Source organism: Choristoneura fumiferana, chromosome 9 (assembly GCF_025370935.1).
Source record: "Choristoneura fumiferana chromosome 9, NRCan_CFum_1, whole genome shotgun sequence".
Classification (NCBI taxonomy): Eukaryota; Metazoa; Arthropoda; class Insecta; order Lepidoptera; family Tortricidae; genus Choristoneura; species Choristoneura fumiferana.
In genome coordinates this window covers 1,050,073-1,069,396 of record NC_133480.1, presented here as the reverse complement: position 1 = coordinate 1,069,396, position 19,324 = coordinate 1,050,073, and the positions used below count along the sequence as shown (strand labels likewise).

General features: G+C 41.0%; 1 protein-coding gene across 7 annotated transcripts; it reads right to left on the bottom strand.

Annotated features, from left to right (window-relative positions):
* Nucleotides 1-357: 357 nt before the first annotated feature.
* Nucleotides 358-11,513, bottom strand: LOC141430912 (poxin-like). Of its 7 annotated transcripts, none has more exons than XM_074091792.1 (7): nucleotides 11,413-11,512; nucleotides 6,868-6,963; nucleotides 5,805-5,954; nucleotides 3,769-3,882; nucleotides 2,640-2,765; nucleotides 1,712-1,777; nucleotides 358-837 (listed from the first exon to the last, which is right to left on the bottom strand). In XM_074091792.1, exons 3-7 carry the CDS (start codon nucleotides 5,946-5,948, stop codon nucleotides 577-579), a joined length of 711 nt encoding a protein of 236 aa, XP_073947893.1. In that variant the 5' UTR covers nucleotides 5,949-5,954; nucleotides 6,868-6,963; nucleotides 11,413-11,512; the 3' UTR covers nucleotides 358-576. The 7 variants fall into 7 exon arrangements, with proteins under 7 accessions (XP_073947893.1, XP_073947891.1, XP_073947890.1 ...); XM_074091790.1 differs by lacking the exon at nucleotides 11,413-11,512 and adding an exon at nucleotides 8,141-8,402 and having other exon boundaries at nucleotides 5,805-5,957; XM_074091789.1 differs by lacking the exon at nucleotides 11,413-11,512 and adding an exon at nucleotides 8,141-8,401.
* Nucleotides 11,514-19,324: the final 7,811 nt, after the last annotated feature.

Here is a 19,324-nt window from a genome sequence, read left to right as displayed (position 1 = left end):
ATTGAATTTAATTTGTTGTTAAATTACCTCGACGTTTCGACCGTATTAGACAACTTCTGTAATGTGGTCGAAACGTCAAGTTTACTTTTAGCAGTAACTTGTTGCATTTAAATCCCGGTTGTAATAATAACTAAGTAAGAAGTACGGAAATTTAAAACAATACCCTTTCGAATGATATTTCCGAGTGACGTGATTCAAAATCGGATTTATTGAACACAGGCACAGAGTACATATCAGGCAATCAGGCGTTATTAGTTTGCGGAGGTCCATATCAATGAACTGAAACAATTTACTTTGCTCACCCGCGACCTTTATGCAAAAAATGTGTGTTTTCTTTAAAGTAGCGTTTTTCCAGAGATGTGCGAGATGTGTTGTGAGGAATATGTTTTTCATTTATTATTATATTAGCCAATAGCAACGCTTCATTTACCTCTCCTCGCTCCGCTCAGGTGTTTCCACCAGAGATGTGCTGTGCGAGGATGTGTAAATGAAGCGTTTCAAGATTATCTTTGACCTTGGCTGTACACGAAAAACGATCGGAAATTCCATATCTCAAAATCCGGGCCGCGAAAGACACTACAAATACTCGACGTCCGTAATAACCCCCTGCAGATAAATATGTGCGACCTGTCTCCCATTGGCAGCGACTAGCACTATACGGGGCACGGGGGCGCGGTGCAGCACGGGGGCGGCGGGCGGCGCGGAGTGCGCGGGGGGCAGCCCCCCCACGTGCTCGCGCAGGGCGGCACGCGACGGGAAGCTGTGCGCGCCGTAGATAAGGCCTGGAGAGTCCAGCACCTGCCAGGGGAGCGAAGTGTCGAAGTAGCCGCCTTCGCCCTGGGAACACGATATACCTTCTTATAATCCCTGTTTTTTTATACAGAAATAGACTTGCTCTTGGCCACATGAACTGTACCTAATGTTCCTAACATTCACTAGGAAGCTCGTACGGTCAAGGACTTTAATTCATGAGCGACCATGGAACAATTTATCATATCATATCATAGTGACATCGTATTAATTAACAATGAAAATAGTAATAACTTTTCCTTTGAAAAGGTTCCATCGTGGCTCTTGAATTAGTCCTTCAGTGTCTTACTCATTGATAAATTTGAGCATTCATCAAATTTATCAATAAGTAAGACAGATCATTGTACATATTTCATGAGATGGTGTGGTTAGTTCGTCTGTCTATTTTTACAGGATATATTTTGACGAGTGTGCACAGGAAACACAACCATTAGGTCCATTTCCTATTTAAATGAACTAAAAAAAAATCCTTGCTCACCCGCAACCTTACGATAGCTAAGCTTATTCAAAATATGCGTGTCCATGCAGTTCCTCCACCTCCACACTTGTACTGTTTAGGAACTGCATGAACACGCATATTTTTGATATGGACCTCCGCAAAGTAACGCCTGCAATAAATCATTTCCTATATTTACCAAACGAATCTCCAGACACTTAAAATATCTTCATCTTATTTCTCTTATAATGCTGTTAGCGTTTCATTGGCAGGAATCCTTTCTTAGCAAACTGGTGTGGGAATGTTCATGCGCTGCCATATATTTCCGGACTGGACACAACCTACGGCTGGGCGCTGGCTCTTCAAACCTAAAGTGAATGTTGTTACTGAACCAGTGCAGCTTCCATCAGATGAGATAGGGCTCAAGGGATAGTCAGATTGTTGCAAAAATAAAACAACACTTACCTCAAACGTGGAAACAGCGTAATGGTTCCCCTTTCTGACGGTGACAACGGACACGAGCGCGCCGTCCTGCCAAACAAGAAGCAAAGTAATAGTAAGTATTTTTCATCACACTTGCTCGTAAACAGTGTCGTAACATGCAGGCTACCTTGGTTGCAACCCCCCCAAATAAAACCCTCAACCTTATGCTTGTCATGAAACCCGTGGTCGGTAAATGAGTCATGCGCGTACACATTTTCTTGTCATGAAGCCCAAGGTGGGTAAATGAGTCAATGCCCGTACTGCAGGGCTACTACGAAACTCGAAGTTCGTGTCGTGCGGTCCATCTCGCTCTCGTATTAAATAGTATAAGTTCAGAAACCGCATGACACGAACTTCAAGTTCTTGTTCGTAGTTAGCCCTCTGATGCTGCTGCGCGCGCTGGCCCACACGCACACGCACGTCAGGCGCATGCTGCGGGAGAGGGAGAGCGGCGCTGCCAAGAGCGCAGCCTAAGGTATCGCCAATATTTGGAACAATTATATTTTTACTTTTAGAAATATAAAGTTTTACTCGCAAATGCCTGATAGACTCTCGTTCGTAATTCCTTATTTACCGCCCTTAAGACACAATGTACTATTATGCAACAGTTGTATAATAGGGGTCAAAAAAGGTGAGTGGCGCTGCGTAAGAAAAGACGCCACGAGCTTTTTTGGCTTATTTATACAACGTTGCATACAACTTTTATTCTACGACTATGTACTTTTCGGATAACGATGGGCGTGCCAGCCAGTACTGTTGTCGTGGTGGGGGTGTGGGTGGGGGTACCTGGTTGACGATGGGCGTGCCGGCCAGTACTGTTGTCGTGGTGGGGTCGAGGGTGGGGGTACCTGGTTGACGATGGGCGTGCCGGCCAGTACTGTTGTCGTGGTGGGGTCGAGGGTGGGGGTACCTGGTTGACGATGGGCGTCCCGGGCAGGTACTGGTTGCTGGACTCGAAGCTGGGCGCGCACCGCCACTGCGCCAGCACGCCGTCCGCCGACCGCACCAGCATCCGCTTCGCGCGGTTTATGAACACCTGCCGACAAAATGTCGGTTGGTCAGGTGCATCAATCGTTACTTCCTGGTAGCCAATTTTCCTTTCGCGTTTTTTCCCAATATGACTTTTTATTGGAGTTTATTTTCAGGATCGCATTTTTTCTCACAGAAACATAGGAAGTATTAGTTTAGGTTAAGTTAATTTTGCGTCGGCTACAAAGCACACAGAAGTAGGAGCTCCGCGTAAGTATGTTTCAGTGTAGATAAAAATTGGGAAAAAACACGATTACAGTAAAAAACCATAGTGAGAAAAAACGGGAATGGAAACAATTACTAAATAACAACTTTGGGAAAATGATTTTAACCAGCCTTTTTTCGTAATAGGTGTGGGGGCTAAAAATGATCAAAAATGGTCTGACATCTTTTTATTTTATTCGACTGGATGGCAAACGAGCAAGTGGGTCTCCTGACGGTAAAAGATCACCACCGCCCATAGACACCTGCAACACCAGGGGGATTGTAGATGCGTTGCCAACCTAGAGGCCTAAGATGGGATACCTCAAGTGCCAGTAATTTCACCGGCTGTCTTACTCACGCCGAAACACAACAGTGCAAGCACTGCTGCTTCACGGGACCTTGCACGAGGTCCTACCACCTGCAAAACATAGACATACTTTATAGATGGCCCCTTATCACTGGGAAACACAATTATTAGAGTTTTAGCCCTATGTTCTTATTGTATCGGGTGTCCCAAAAAGGACGCAAGATTTCAATTTGCCGCCATTTTTGTATTTTAGTGCTGGCAACCCTAAAAAAAACTATTTGACAGTTGAATATTTAGGGTTTGTAAAAATGGCGGGTTATACGAAAGATCAAAGCGTTTTTATTATTGAACAATATTTCAAAAGAAGTTTGGCGTGTACGGTTCGATATATTATAACGAAAAAAAAATGTGTTTTTCATCAATTTCAAACCTTGCGTCCTTTTTGGGACACCTTTATAAAGAGAGATTCGTTAGTTGTTGTGCTGAGTGAGGGACTGACCTTTTCTGCGGTGTTTTCGTCGACGCGCACGTAAGCCAGCTCGCCGAGCGGCGCCAGCGTGTCCTCCGTGAAGATGCCGCAGTAGTGGTGCGTCTTGCGAGACCACTCCGGCACCTGCCACACACACACCGACACATGAGATGAGGGGGACTGCGCGCCGGCGGTTGCTGCTCATTATACTTACTTCGTTTTTTAGCATTAGAAAGAATATAAGCGATCTTGACGTGTCTTTTTAGGGTTCCGGAGCCAAAACGGCAAAAACGGAACCCTTATAGTTTCGCCATGTCTGTCTGTCTGTCTGTCCGTCCGTCCGCGGCTTTGCTCAGGGACTAAGTATCAATGCTAGAAAGCTGTAATTTTGCACGGATATTTGTAAACTATGCCGACAAAATGGTACTTACAATAAAAAACCTAAAAAAATTTTTTTATACCTCCCATAGACGTAAAGTGGTAGGGTTTTTTTTTCTCAGCCAAACCTATAGTGTGGGGTATCGTTGGATTGGTCTTTTAAAACCATTACGGGTTTGATAAGATAATTTTTCGATTCAGTGATTTTTTTGCGAAATATTAAACTTTAGAGTGCAAATTTTCATTAAAATCGAGCGTCCCGCCCTCTAAAATCTAAACCGGTGGGTGGAGAAATTTGAAAAAATTCAGGATTGTAGTAAGTATATCAAACTTTCAAGGAAAACTATACCTAACGGCTAAGTTTGCTTGAGAATTATTAGTAGTTTAAGAGTAAATAGCAGCCTAAAGTATAAAATATACCTAAACTTGGAAGATTCCGTATAAAATACGAAATATTTAGAAAAATATTACTTAATTCTTTCGTAATGGCTACGGAACCCTATTTTGGGAGTGTCCGACACGCTGTTATTGGCCGGTTTTTAGTATTGAAAAATACTTTTAACAAATAAGTCCCAGCATAGGTATGTAGGTATAAAAATTAGCAAGGACATACTATGATCATTTACATGCTTTTGGTATTATAAGTAATAATTACTATTTTTTTTAAAAACGTTTTTCAATAAAAACACTCGTCAAGATCGTTCACCCTTTTTCTAATGCTAAAAAAAGGAAGTATAAGGTCAATCCACTTTTAAATGTTCTGTCCCCAGGGACAGCTGTGATAAGGCTAAGTGGATTGAGTACCAAAATGTAGTTGAATAGGCAGCGCTAGTACCTACTGATGCTGCTTAGGCGCCAAGCAAACTATACAAACTGCCTAGGTACCCAATAAACGCCAATGGTAGGTATTCTTTGGAGATGATCAAAAAAGAGAAGGATTTTAATTAACTGTCACAACTACTGACTTTTGGCGGATTTGGACCCCACCAAATGATTTTGATGAGTGACCCAAGAGATGATTGCCCTTATAAGTTGATTGAACGCATTGCGTGTACTGCCCAAGTAACTACTGTGCGTCGAGCGTTCGGACCAACACTGGGGTGGGGTAGTTGTACGATTCCCAAAACCGCCCTGTATGTCTGTACGTCCCACTGTTCGCTAACCAAGCAGCTCAGGGGGCGTTCAAGTAATACGTAACGCAATTTTTGGAGATTTTTGACCCTGCCTTCCCCCATGTAACGCGCCGTAACATTTTTCTGTGTCCCCCATCCTCCTTCCTAAACGTTACGTACGAGTAACACCCAAATTATCATTTCTGTTTCATTCTTTGAATTTTTCTTTAGCCGTTTTCCAAATCAAGTTGTCATTTTTTTGGCACAGTCACACGCAAATCAGCATGAGAGCATATAGGCCAAGAACAACAACTGTTGATGCGAATTTCCCACTTTTGAGGACATTATATCGTATGTATACTTTGTACTTGTTACACTCCAGTGGAGTTCATAAGTAAACTTGTGAGCAAAGCAAGCAGATTTGATCAAATTTTTGCTCGCAAGTTTATGAACTCGACTGTAAAAAAAACTGACGTAACGCGTTGTTTGAAAACTGTAACGCATCGTAACGTTTTACAAGAGCCAAACTGCGTTACGTAATACCTACTTGAACGGTCCCTCACTGAGCTCCCTCACCTCTTCCTCGGTGCAGCAGTGTATGGGCACGACGGCGCCGAACGTGGCGAACCTCTTGCCGTCTCGCTCGCGCAGCTCGGCCGGGATCGACACCGACTCCAGCAGCCCCTTGTACACCTCGTTGACCACTGTTCTCTTTGTCATGTTGCTCTGCTGACAAACGAAACGTATCTCAGTTCTGAAAAGGTTCTGAGGCTACGTTTACACCAGAGATGTGCGAGAAATGTCAATATGTTTTTCATGAACCAATAGAAACGCTTGGTTTACCTATCCTCGCACAGCACCGCTCTGGTGGAAACAGCTGAGCGGAGCGAGGCGAGGTAAATGAAGCGTTCCTATTGGTTCATGAAGAACACATTTCTCGCACGTACATCTCTGATTGAAATGCAGCCTAAAGTAGTAGTAGTACTTACTTCTATAGTAGCAAGTAAAGCTCTTTATTGTACAAAAAGGAAATTCAGATAGTTACAAACAGCAAATTACAAAGGCTTAAGGCGGACTAAAAACGGCGGTATAATACGGTCGCGTAGCAGGAAGAATTTCGTGCAATGACCTTCGATAGGTACTTTGTCTCTATCGCTCACGTCTAAGGCACTAGCCCCACCGCCGGCGAGTCAATTTGTCCCTCGGCGATTTTCACACCTCTACTCTATCACCCGTTTTAACCATACAAATAGTTTCACGACTACTACGCACCGTATTTTTATGAAATCGGTTCGGATGTATAAACCGCTCTAAGGCTGCGTTTCCACCAGAGCTGTGCGAAAATGCGTTGCGAGGAATGTTTTTGTCACGAACCAATAGAAACGCTTCGTTTATCTTTCTTCGCACAGCGCAGCTCCAGTGGAAACAGCTTAGCGGAGCGAGGTTAGGTACATGAAGCGAATCATGAAGATCATGAAGATATTGCTTCATGATAGCAAGGACCATACATTCCTGGCAAATCTCTGATGGAAAAGCAGCCTAACGCCTTGTCATATGACAAAACAACAAAGCGTCACCAGTTTTGTTTCATAACAGATAAACTATTATATAGGTAAAATATCCATTAAATTATAATTACGTGCGGCTACGTTGAACTACCGAGATCAGTAGATAACGATTACGATGATAAATTATACGACTGTTTGTTCCTTATCGCCGCAGAGACGCTGTTTGGCTGTAAACAAAATTATATAACAGCATGGTATAGCGATATTGATATAAGTATATCGGATCTGGGAACGGAAACCTGCAGGGCTACTACGAAACTCGAAGTTCGTGTCGTGCGGTCCCTGACACTTATATTATTTGATAGGAGAGCGAGAGGGACGGGACGACACGAACTTCGAGTTTCGAGTTTCGTAGTAGCCCTGCTGCTTTAAATATTACTTAAGTACCTACTTTACTTTAATGGTATTTAAAAATGTAAATTGCACGTGCAATAAGAGCGGTAATTTCGGATGCTCTAATATTATGGACTTGTAAACTAGGTCTAGAATACAAATTTAGACCGGACACGAGTTTTTTATCTATGTATGTACATATTATTCAATTTACGTTAATTAATTAAGGATAGGTATTAAATTTTGTACTTTAACCCTTCAGTATTGTGGTAAAGCGATTAGGTAGGTGACTGTACGAACAACCAGTCAATACCATCACAGCTACTATTAATAATTATTATTCATAGTACCTAGCTGTGATGGTAATGATTACTTGAGAAAGAAAATAACGTACCTACCTACTTGAGGAAAAAAATATATACCGAAGCGAGTATAAAAAAAGGATAAAATTTACCATATACTGGTTGGTTACGGCTTCTATATTAGTTAATTTAATTTTTCCGATTCCGGATACATATACTTAAGTAGCAGCCCCGTATTCCGGTTGGGAATTCTGCCTAATAAATAGTTACGTGCGTATGAAAAATAGAAATATACTGAGAGGTAAACAATTCGACCCACTCGACATAAAAAATGACTCATTTCATTACTTAGGTACTGCATACATTTGAGCGCCAAATTTTTTGCCGCTCAGTACATTTGTATTTTTCATAGCATAGGACGTCCACTGTTGGACATAGGCCTCCCCCATAGACCTCCAGTTGCACCGTGAACCCGCGACTTTAACCAGGCCATCCGTCCATCTCGTTGGTGGACGTCCTGCTGCGCTTGCCGATCCGCGGTCTCCATTCGAGAACCTTTCGGCCCCACTACCATCTGTTCTCCGTGCTATATGTACCTATGGCCTGCCCATTGCCACTTCAACGAGCTAATAGAACTTGCAATTTAACAAATCAACCGCAATTCTTAAGAAAAAAATATATGAATAAATAAAATTCAAAAACTACATACCTTGACACTTTTTAGCTCAATTGCGATGCTTAATTATTTCAAAACACTCCCAAGCAGCAGCCTCTAGGTGTGGCGTCTGCGCTGATTGATAAACAAAATGTTTATCAACTCCGATAACGCTCTGACAAATATTCTCTCTGACACTAGCTCGAGCTCGACCGCACGAAAACGTGAAGACAACTAACTAACTTTAAGCTACGGCAACGCATGCGGGCTGGGCATTGTGCTTGTGCTAGCTGACTGGTTATCGCACGCGCACCGCGATACTATTCCATTCATGTTATGAAATTCGATATGTTCCCAGCAATGTTAGATATAAACCTAACCAACAAAGAGTTGGAAAACGCCCGACTTTGTCACTTCAAAGTTCAATATCTCAAAAACGGCTAAACCGATTTTGATGAAACATATCTAAGAACCATCGCTAGAAACCGTGCTTTCAAATAAAAAACGCATTTTTATCGGTCCACCCGTTTAAGAGCTACCGGTGCCACAGACAGACACACATAGCGGTCAAACTTATAACACCCCTCTTTTTGCGCCGGGGGTTAAATTCCTTCCGAATTTTTTCTTTTTTTGAAGTCGGTTAAAAGATCAAGTAGATTATTAATATTAGCGTTTTAAACTAGATCTTATAGTTCAGGTAAAAGCTAGTGGAAAGGTAATCACAAACAAAACACTTAGTGGCAGATGGCATCCTTGACCCAGCGTCTGCCAGCGATTGTAAATGTTTTAGCGAGGCCACCAAAACTACAAAATATAAACCGTGATATAAACTTACCGCTTTGTGACCTATTTGTCAACTAGCCTTTCCCACGCTCCCGTTATTCCCGAACGTTATAGGGGAGAGTCGGGTAGCCCCGGACGGCGGGAATAGATTTATCGATGTAGGTACCTACCTACCTACTATTTTAATTTATTCGACTGAATGGCAAACGAGCAAGTGGGTCTCCTGATGGTAAGAGATCCCCACCGCCCATAAACATCTGCAACGCCAGGGGTGTTGCAGATGCGTTGCCAACCTAGAGGCCTAAGATGGAATACCTCAGGTGCCAGTAATTTCACCGGCTGTCTTACTCTCCACGCCGAAACACAACAGTGCAAGCACTGCTGCTTCACGGCAGGATTAGCGAGCAAGATGGTGGTAGCAATCCGGGCGGACCTTGCACAAGGTCCTACCACCTGCAAAAATTTTATGTTGAAAAAATGACTTTCTGCCAAGTTTCTTGCGGCGCATTCTTCTTGGCAATGATGGTCTTTCCGAAAGCGCTGGTAGTTTTAAAAAATGACGTGTAAAAGTGCCCATTGCGGCCTATTTACTGAATAAATGATTTTGATTTTTTTGATTTTGATACGCCATCTTAGAACCCAATTGGCGTCGCCTGTCACTCAAACATCAAAAATTTTGCTTTACGTAGCTTCAAATTATTATTTTGTTATAAAAGTCAATGTCTTTCGGTTTGATGAGAATTTACTCCAATTAAATTAAGGCCATACTCAGTTGAGTACAAGGATATTGGACGTGAAAATGGGTAGCAAAGGTCTCGTCTCTGTGGATATGTATTAATGCGAAAGTGTGTGTGTGTTTGTATGTTTGTCCGCCTTTCACGTCGAAATGATTTTTGACATAGAGATAGTTTATGGGCCAGAGAGTGACATAGGCTACTTTTATCCCGGAAAAATGCACAGTTCCCGAGGGAACAGCGCGCCATAACCGAATACCACGCAGTCGAAGCCGCGGGCAAAAGCTAGTAAGTAATATAATAAAAATCATTTATTCGCTTAAAACATTAGACAAATTATACAACAATGCAATATCAACAGTGACCGGGGCTACCCGACTCTCCCCTATTATTATATAGGTAGATCCTGTTTCAGTAAAACAGACATATTAACACATTCGGCCCCAGTGACACAACATGTGACTTTTTAGCTCCGGCCCCCTTTCTAGTTTGAGTTGCCGGGGCGGAACATGTTAATAGCTGGTCGCCTGGCTATTCTCTTCACTCTTTTGTCGCAGCGATAAAACTCGCTGTTATAGAACTAGCTCAGCGATGTTAGCTTGGCGGCCGCCCCGCTCCAGCGAGTGGTGCGAGTAATCGCCCGTCGCACTCGAAAACTCGCTTAAACAGCTGAGCGACAAAACTACATGCTTGTCGCTGCTAACCCACTCGTTTCTAGTTACTAGCTATCCTTCTCGCTCATCGTCGGCGGTGGGACAAGTGCCTCAAAGGCACCTCACATAAAGAACTAAAAACAGGTAAACGAAAGCAAGGATCTAGTGTCCATGGACCTTTTAAGTTGACGCGATCCAATCAATTTCACTGAAAGATCTTTGGCAGATGTACGAGTAATGGAATTGATAATGAAAAATAATCTACCACCGGTTCGTAAAAACCTCTGTTGAGAAGAATCCAGCAAGAAACTATATATTATTAAATGATATCTATACATCACAGTATTTAATACAACTTTATTTTTAACACAGTATAGGTTCGCTATTTGAAGGGATCGCCAATGCGGATCGGAATTATTTCCAAATATCAACAATAAATATTATTAAAAATATAATCATTAACTTTATAATACGCCTAAGATGTTAATGTCTTCTTGGCAATAGATCTGAATTTTGTATCCGTTTCCTTTGTAATATTTTGAGGGCCAGATTTTTTGCCGCTCACTATATTTATATATTAATTATCTATTTATTATTTATTCTGTGCTTAAATGATATCTTATTGTGATGTACATGACTTGACAATAAATAAATAAATAAGTAGGTATGGTTGAATAAGCTGACGCGCGTCGTACAAAGCTACGCCACAATATACGTTGTGTGTATTGTGGCTACGGAGAGTGGAACGATTTTACATGATTTCACAATCAATTTCACTGAAAGATCATTGGCAGATGTACGAGTAATGGAATTGATAATAAAAAATACCTCAACGTACCTACTTAGTAAGAACGAGAAGGTTTGGCCCGTGGCTCCCACGCGACGCGGGCTTAGTAAGTACAAATTGGAAACACACACTTTAAATTTATTCGTAGGTGCGTGCAGTTTTCCCCACGCTGTTTTCCTTCAAATGTACACACATACAATTTCGAAAAACAGTGCGAGACCGTGCTCAATCCTACGACCTTTTGTTTGAGAGGCCGTTGCTCAAAGGCCCTCGACGATGATATAATAAAATAAAAATAACTTAAGACACAAATCAATCTAGGTACCTATTACCATGGGTATTACTACCTATATGGAATGATAAACTTACTGTTTAGTAGGTAAGTAACAGTAACGTTGAATATTGCAATCGCTTATTTTTTATTTCCACTAGACTACGGCACTTTGTTCACTTGATTAAGAAATGGACTTAAAAAACCAAACGTCAAGCTTTTATATTATTACGCAGACGCAGCGTATCTGTCTGTACTTACTTCTGTAGCCAATCAAAATCACTACTTATCTGTGTAACTCCCCGATCAGAGGCCAGTAGGGCTACTACGAAAATCGAAATTCGTATAGTACCGTCCCTCCCACTCTCATATAGAATAACATAAACGTCAGCGGGACACGGTAAGAGACGAACTTCGATTTTCGAGTTTCGTAGTAGCCCAGCTGTAGACCTGCAATGCATTATGCAAGGAAGCGCAAGTTCAGTGTTGCCATGCCAAGCAATTTTCTAGAAACGCTAGTGTAGCGACTCCTAGCGCCATCTATGGAGCAAATATAGAAACTAACATCCCAGGATGTTGGATGTAGCCCAGCTACTACGAAATTCGAAAAGCGATAAGTAAATGAAGCGTTTCTATTGGTTAATGAAAAACAAATCCTCGCAACATAGTTTTAGTGCTAGTTTTAGTCTTAGTTTTAGGTGGTACTTATGGAGCCAAAATAAACCTTCTTTCTTTCTTTTTCTTTTCAACACATTCTCGCACATGGTTGAAACGCAGCCATTCTGCAAGGCTACTACGAAACTCAAAACTCGAAGTTCGTATCTTGCGGTCCCTCTGACACATACTATACGAGAGCGAGAGGTTGGGCACGACACGAACTTCGATTTTCGAGTTTCGTACTAGCCCTGCTGTGACTTGGTATGAAAAATTTGTCGCTCGGCGGAAAAAGCGATAAAATTTTCATACTAATAAACACTTCTCGCTACTCGCGGGCGGTAGGACTAGTGCCTAAATCATCAGGTCTGTAAGTTTAATTGAAATTCTGGGATAATTCTAATTCCAATATGATCCCCAACTACCCTCACAGGGACCAGTCTGTAAACCAGAGCCGGGCAATCAAGCCCAGCATATGCTGAGACTGGGGACCCATTGTCCCATCTTTTTATTTTTCTCCCACAATTTTTTTTTAACAATGTCTAATTTTAAGTTGTGGCAATAAAGGTTTTTTTGTTTTATTTTGTTTTTCTTTTACATCGTGCTGCTACTGCTAGGCACAGGCTCAGAATAAGAGGGCTTGGGCTGGTGGTTTCCACACGAACACCATTGAATTGTTTTCCTATATTTTCCTTCACCGTAAAGCTCGTGGTAAAGATGCGAGCCTGGGTTTGAACCCACGATCCTATGTTTGAGAAACGCTAGGCCACGACTGAAACTAATAAATACACTAGGTAGGTATTTACATATAATTACACTGGCTTTGTACATAATGTCAATATTTGGAACGAACAACAACACAATCCTAATTTAGGCAATTTAACTATAAAACTTACGTAAACGCGTAGATATTTTGTCCTGTGATATCTAAGTTATTCAAAAAATCAGTTTCATTGCAAAACAATCGATCTTCGTACAACTACCTACTCGGCACAATAGATTGGCTTTTCTACGGAGCAATTTCATTTGTAACAATGCAACATGAGTCTTAATGCCACTGAATAAGGTCCACGCGGCACGCAATGCGTATATTGGCGACAACCCTTAGGGGAATCCCCCGATCATAGACAAAACAGATCTATTAGGTAATTTAAATAAGTACCTATTATATAAGGGTATTTTTTATGATTCATGCTTCATTGTACTTAATTTAAGTAAGTACAAATTAAGGCTTGAAATTTAAGAATGTTGAATGTACATTTTAATAACAGCCTTTATCGAATTTTCAAACAAACTTCTATCAGATTTTCGTACAAATGGCAACTTTATGTCCAACAGTCAGTCAGTGACCCAAAAAAAGGACTGCTCCCAGCTCTCAGGGCCATATAAGATTATAAAAGTCAAAGTCCAAAGTGATTTATATCCAAACATAGGTGTATGTATACTTAGGTACTTATTTTTATGTAGTCGGTGGTTAAATCTTTCCAAAAACTACAGTCCTAGTGTTTCTTTCATAGCACATTATTAGGTAGGTACCAAAGGTTGCTTTTTAGAATCCAGAAGACAAGCCCAGACCCCTTATGCTAAGCAACAATTTGAGTTTAGGGTTAAGGCATTGATCGACAAGACTGCAGGAATTAAGCGTCCACAACGTTAAGATGAGGTGAGGTGATGTAATAAATAAATAATATAATAAATGAATAAATAAATGTGTGATGGGGTGTTCCTTGGGGGAGGCCTATGTCCAGCAGTGGACGTCTTTCGGCTGACATGATGATGATGATGAACGTTAAGATGTTCTTCGTGCCAGGAAATAAGGAAATCGTTCGGCACCATACCACCTGAGCTCGGTAAATAACAAAATGATATGTATATACTCGTAGGTACGTAATTAGTTTTATCTACATGCATATCATAACTTCCCTATTATATGTTCAGAAACGACTATCAAATGGCCTTTATTAAGAAACCTGGTATCTGCGGGTGCATCTTAATGTTCACATTAAAGTACAGTGCATCTTAATGTTTACATTAAAGTAACGGTAATACTTTTTTTAACAATGCATATATGTACATATTGTAGAAAACTTATGACATGCATGTAGATAATAATAATTGTTATTATAAATGAAACTTTAGTTTTTTATTATCTGTTTTATTTAAGCTTTGGTAGATACTTCAAACTAGTTATCAGTAACACTAACTTAAAAATACAGGCCATATCTGAATATATTATAGAAAACTTATGATATGCATGTAGATAAAGTTATGTATGCGGCTATACATAATTAGGCATTAAAACACTCGTGTGATCTTATTATGAAACTCGCCTTCGGCTCGTTTCATAAAACCACAATCGTACTTTAATGCCTCTCATTATGCACCAGCCACATAAATAACTATAAAAATACTGCATTGTGTAGGAATATAGTATATCACGGCCTGTCACCCTTGGGAGAGGGAGACGCTAACTGTGTAGGTGCAGTCAGTAGTAGAGATAGATAATCAGTTGTAATCCATACTAATAGCAGGTGCAGGTGGTAGGACCTTGTGTGCAGGTGGTAGGACCCTGTGCAAGGTCCGCCCGGATTGCTACCACCATCTTGCTCGCTAATCCTGCCCTGAAACAGCAGTGCTTGCACTGTTGTGTTTCGGCGTGGAGAGTAAGACAGCCGGTGAAATTACTGGCACTTGAGGTATCCCATCTTAGGCCTCTAGGTTGGCAACGCATCTGCAATCCCCCTGGTGTTGCAGGTGTCTATGGGCGGTGGTGATTCTCTTATCACCAGGAGACCCACTTGCTCATTGCCATACAGTTGAATAAATAAAAAAAAAATTATAAATGCGAAAGTGTGTGTGTTTGTATGTTTGTCCGAATTTCACGTCGAAACGGAGCGACGGATCGACGTGATTTTTGGCATAGAGATAGTTTATGGGCCAGAGAGTGACATAGGCTACTTTTATCCCGGAAAAATGCACATTTCCCGAGGGAACAGTACGCGATAACCGAATTCCACGCGGGCGAAGCCGCGGGCAAAAGCTAGTGATTAAATAAAATGATCTAAACACTCTCTGCGGGCAGTAGAGTCGTGTGTATATTTTGAGCACCAAAACTGCTCATTCACTTCTGCTGCAGACTGTACTATTCGTTGGTAAGTCGTCCATTGCAACTCGGCGATACAAATTCGGCGACTTCCTTTTTAAAGGCCCCTAATGTCAAAGCTGTCCAAGAAGACTTACATTGCAGGTGGTAGGACCTTGTGCAAGGTCCGCCCGGATTGCTACCACCATCTTGCTCGCTAATCCTGCCGTGAAGCAGCAGTGCTTGCACTGTTGTATTTCGGCGTGGAGAGTAAGACAGCCGGTGAAATTACTGGCACCTGAGGTATCCCATCTTAGGCCTCTAGGTTGGCAACGCATCTGCAATCCAGGTGTGTTTTTTTTGGTATTGCAGGTGTCTGGGCGGTGGTGATCTCTTACCATCAGGAGACCCACTTGCTCGTTTGCCATCCAGTCGAATAAAAATAAAATAAATAAATAAATACTACAAGGAACCATTATTTAGAAACAAAAGCCAAAACAACCACCGGCTCAAGTCTTCAATTCATTCAGAAAAATGCAATACCTTTCAGTTCGTCGTATGGAACGATGTCATTGCACAAATAAATGATTATTGGCATCTTCAGGTGTTTGAGTTTATTCCAGTGCCTACTTAAGCCAGGTAAAGTGCAAGCAGTTCATAAATCAAAAACTATACATAGCTCCTGTCTGCCTACTTAATGCCGTTGAGGCCTAGTGGTTAGACTTATGGTCTCTCAAGCAGAGCATGGTTCAAACCCAGGCTCGCATCGCTGACTTTTCAAAAATCATGTGCGACATTTACCACTAAAGGAAAACATCGTGAGGAAACCTGCACCAACCTGTGATGCACTGTGATACACATTTAATGTCAGGCAAACATAGGGACAGGTTTTTGCAGTACTGTGAGCTAATCACAAAGAAAGGTAATAGTAAGAAATAAAACGTAGTACTAAAACTATGCTTTTAATATATCATGAGCATATAGCTAATAAGCATAGGTAAAAAATAGTTTTAATGTAAAATAGTTGAAAGAAGAGATTAACAATAAAATGTATTGTAGAAATTAAATAATAAAGTCCCTAGAATATAAGCGTAAATGTAAACCTAGATGTAAGAAACGAGAAATCCTGATATTTAGTCGATAAGAAAATAATAAATATTGTCTTGCTGTTATTAATTTCCCCTAAAAAGCATGTTGAAAAAAGAGATAGGTGTAGTATAGGCGGGAGTCCCACCCGTAAAATAAAGAGAAGAAGTGAAGAATGAAAGAAAGAAATAGTATGTAGAATGAAAGTGCGAGAGGAATAATTGCGAGAACTGGTATGTATGACAATTAGCTGATAAGGGCCTCGAGGCATGTCGAGGGCAGAAGTGTAGGAAAAAAAAAAAAAAAAAAAAAAAAAAACCTGTGATGCAATTCAATGGTGTGTGTGAAGTTCCCAATCCGAAAGACCCACGTGGGAACTACAGCCCAAGCGTTCTCCTTCTGAGAGGAAGCCAGTGTCTACGTACTTATTTACTTACTCTGTTTGAAGTAATTGATGATTACATAGTCTAATTACCTATCTTTTGATTTATGACTATATGACTATAGGAAGTAATTGATGATTACATAGTCTAATTACCTATCTTTTGATTTATGACTATAGGCACTACATATTTAACTTATCCCATTAAAGGAAGATTAGTTTTGGATAATTATTAATAAAAAATAATTTTAAAATATTCACTGTCGTTTATTCCCTGTAACATAACATTTTTGTCATAAATAGCAATTCATAAGTCTTCAAGTCATGGCTTTTGTCAATAGAGAATAACACATATTGTTCTGTACTTATTTAGTAAATAAAGCACTTGTTTGTCATCAACAGAGACAAAACACACACACACACACACACACACACACACACACACACACACACACACACACACACATTTTTGCTAGAAAAAAGTAACAGTTAAGTACTTTAAGAATACGCCTATCTTAATTTTAACTTAAAACTTCACATACTTATGTAGTCTCATTGATTTAAAAATCTTGTCAAGATCAAGTGCCTTGTCTAGATCTGATTATATAATGACTTAACCAAATGCTAACAATAAAAATACTGTCATAATCATAATAAATCCTTTTAACAGAAAACTAATAAGCCTTATTATTATTTAAACACAGTCATTATCCTTTTACTTAATTATAGTTTATTTTATTTCAAGTTTAAAAAAACATATAACAGAAATCAAATGAAAAAAAAAAACAATAACGCAAATAATAAAAACTTTTTAAACCCTTTACCTTTGATACAATACAAGTGGAGTATTTTAAATAAAATCAAAAAACAGAGTAACACTGAAAGAGACGAAGAATGAAATTTACATGCAAGCAAGTTTAAGCAAATATGAAAATAATAATTAAAATCAGTCCGCGGTAAAGGGTCAATATTTAGGTACTTAAACATTAATTAATTTCCTATTTTCATTATTTATTATTTGTTCATGATATGTAATTGTTAGTTATAAACAGCGTTGATAGTCGTACCTACCACAGGAATGTTACACCCCTTTAGTACCACAGGAATGCTCAACCCCTTTAGTACTCCAGGGACGTCCAAACCCTCAAATAACGCAGAGATGTTCAACCTCTTTAATACCACAGGGATGTTCAACCCCTTTAGTACCACAGGAATGCTCAACCCCTTTAGTACTCCAGGGACGTCCAAACCCTCAAATAACGCAGAGATGTTCAACCTCTTTAATACCACAGGGATGTTCAACCCCTTTAGTACCACAGGAATGATCAACCCCTTTAGTACTCCAGGGACGTCCAAACCCTCAAATAACGCAGAGATGTTCAACCTCTTTAATACCACAGGGATGTTCAACCCCTTTAGTACCACAGGAATGCTCAACCCCTTTAGTACTCCAGGGACGTCCAAACCCTCAAATAACGCAGAGATGTTCAACCCCTTTAGTACCATCAGATAAATATGGGAGCGCCAAAGTTCGCATACTCTTCGCTAGTCATACCGTATTTTTTGTCCGAATCATCGTTTGTCATAATTTTTTTTCCACTGAAACCTTACAGTTTTCTGAAAATTTTAAACGGTCATCCTATAGAAAACTATAGGTTAGGTTAGGTTTATTTTATAACAATTCTGAACAATTATTGGATTCAGAGAAAAAAGAATTATGACAAACGATCGTTCTGACAAACATTACATTCGGACTTCCAATTAGTATGCGAGTCGATATGGACCCGCCAAATATGTGGTCTTCCACCCTAAAGTTGATAATCGTTTGCATGTCATAAAACAATAATGCCAATAGACGTGTCTGTCAACTTGAAAGTTCGACTTTAGCGACATATTTATTTGATAGGAGCTTGTTTAAAAATTGATAGACCATTTATTTGGCTGATGGTACCACAGGGATGTTCGACCCTGCACAGGAAGGTATTCAAGTTGAACAACCCTGTGGTACTAAACGGGTTGAACATCCCAGGTGGTACTAAACGGGTTGAACATCCCAGGTGGTACTAAACGGGTTGAACATCCCAGGTGGTACTAAACGGGTTGAACATCCCAGGTGGTACTAAACGGGTTGAACATCCCAGGTGGTACTAAACGGGTTTTTTTTTATTTTATAAAAGGGGTAAGCATGCAGTCGGGAAAAATCCATTATGGACGCTGGGAATGGAGGACCCAGCCAGTCCCCGACTCTCACGGGGTAAAAAACCCGGCTGCACGCTCCCCTTTTTCCTTTCCTTCTCGCTGGTAATTTTTTCAGCGCTTATTACTTTTTTCTTATCACACAAAATACAAATACTCTTAATACACTTTAATACTTCCAATGTTTATTACCATTGCTTAATAACTAACAACTAATTAACAAATAATATCAACATACTAAACACCTTATGCATATCGCCAGTAAGCGGCACTTAACTTATAACAATACTTAACATATATGGCGAGGCGCTCGCCATCGGCGAGACGCTCGCCAGCGGCGAGAGGCCCGCCAGCGGCGAGAGGCCCGCCAGCGGCGAGAGGCCCGCCAGCGGCGAGAGGCCCGCCAGCGGCGAGAGGCCCGCCAGCGGCGAGAGGCCCGCCAGCGGCGAGAGGCCCGCCAGCGGCGAGAGGCCCGCCAGCGGCGAGAGGCCCGCCAGCGGCGAGAGGCCCGCCAGCGGGGAGAGGCCCGCCAGCGGCTAGGCGCTCGCCAGTGATAATATTACAATAGTTAAACAGATAGCGCCCAGCCAGCAACGAGCGGCAAGAACAA

Bases quoted from the DNA above. Each gene is read 5' to 3' on its own strand.
- LOC141430912 (XM_074091794.1), bottom strand. From the start codon at position 5,948: ATGACAAAGAGAACAGTGGTCAACGAGGTGTACAAGGGGCTGCTGGAG. The intron at 2,766-3,768 runs GTCAGTCCCTCA...TTTTGTCGGCAG, and splicing joins ACGAAAACACCGCAGAAAAG to GTGTTCATAAACCGCGCGAA. The intron at 1,778-2,639 runs GTACCCCCACCC...CTTGTTTGGCAG, and splicing joins GGACGCCCATCGTCAACCAG to GACGGCGCGCTCGTGTCCGT.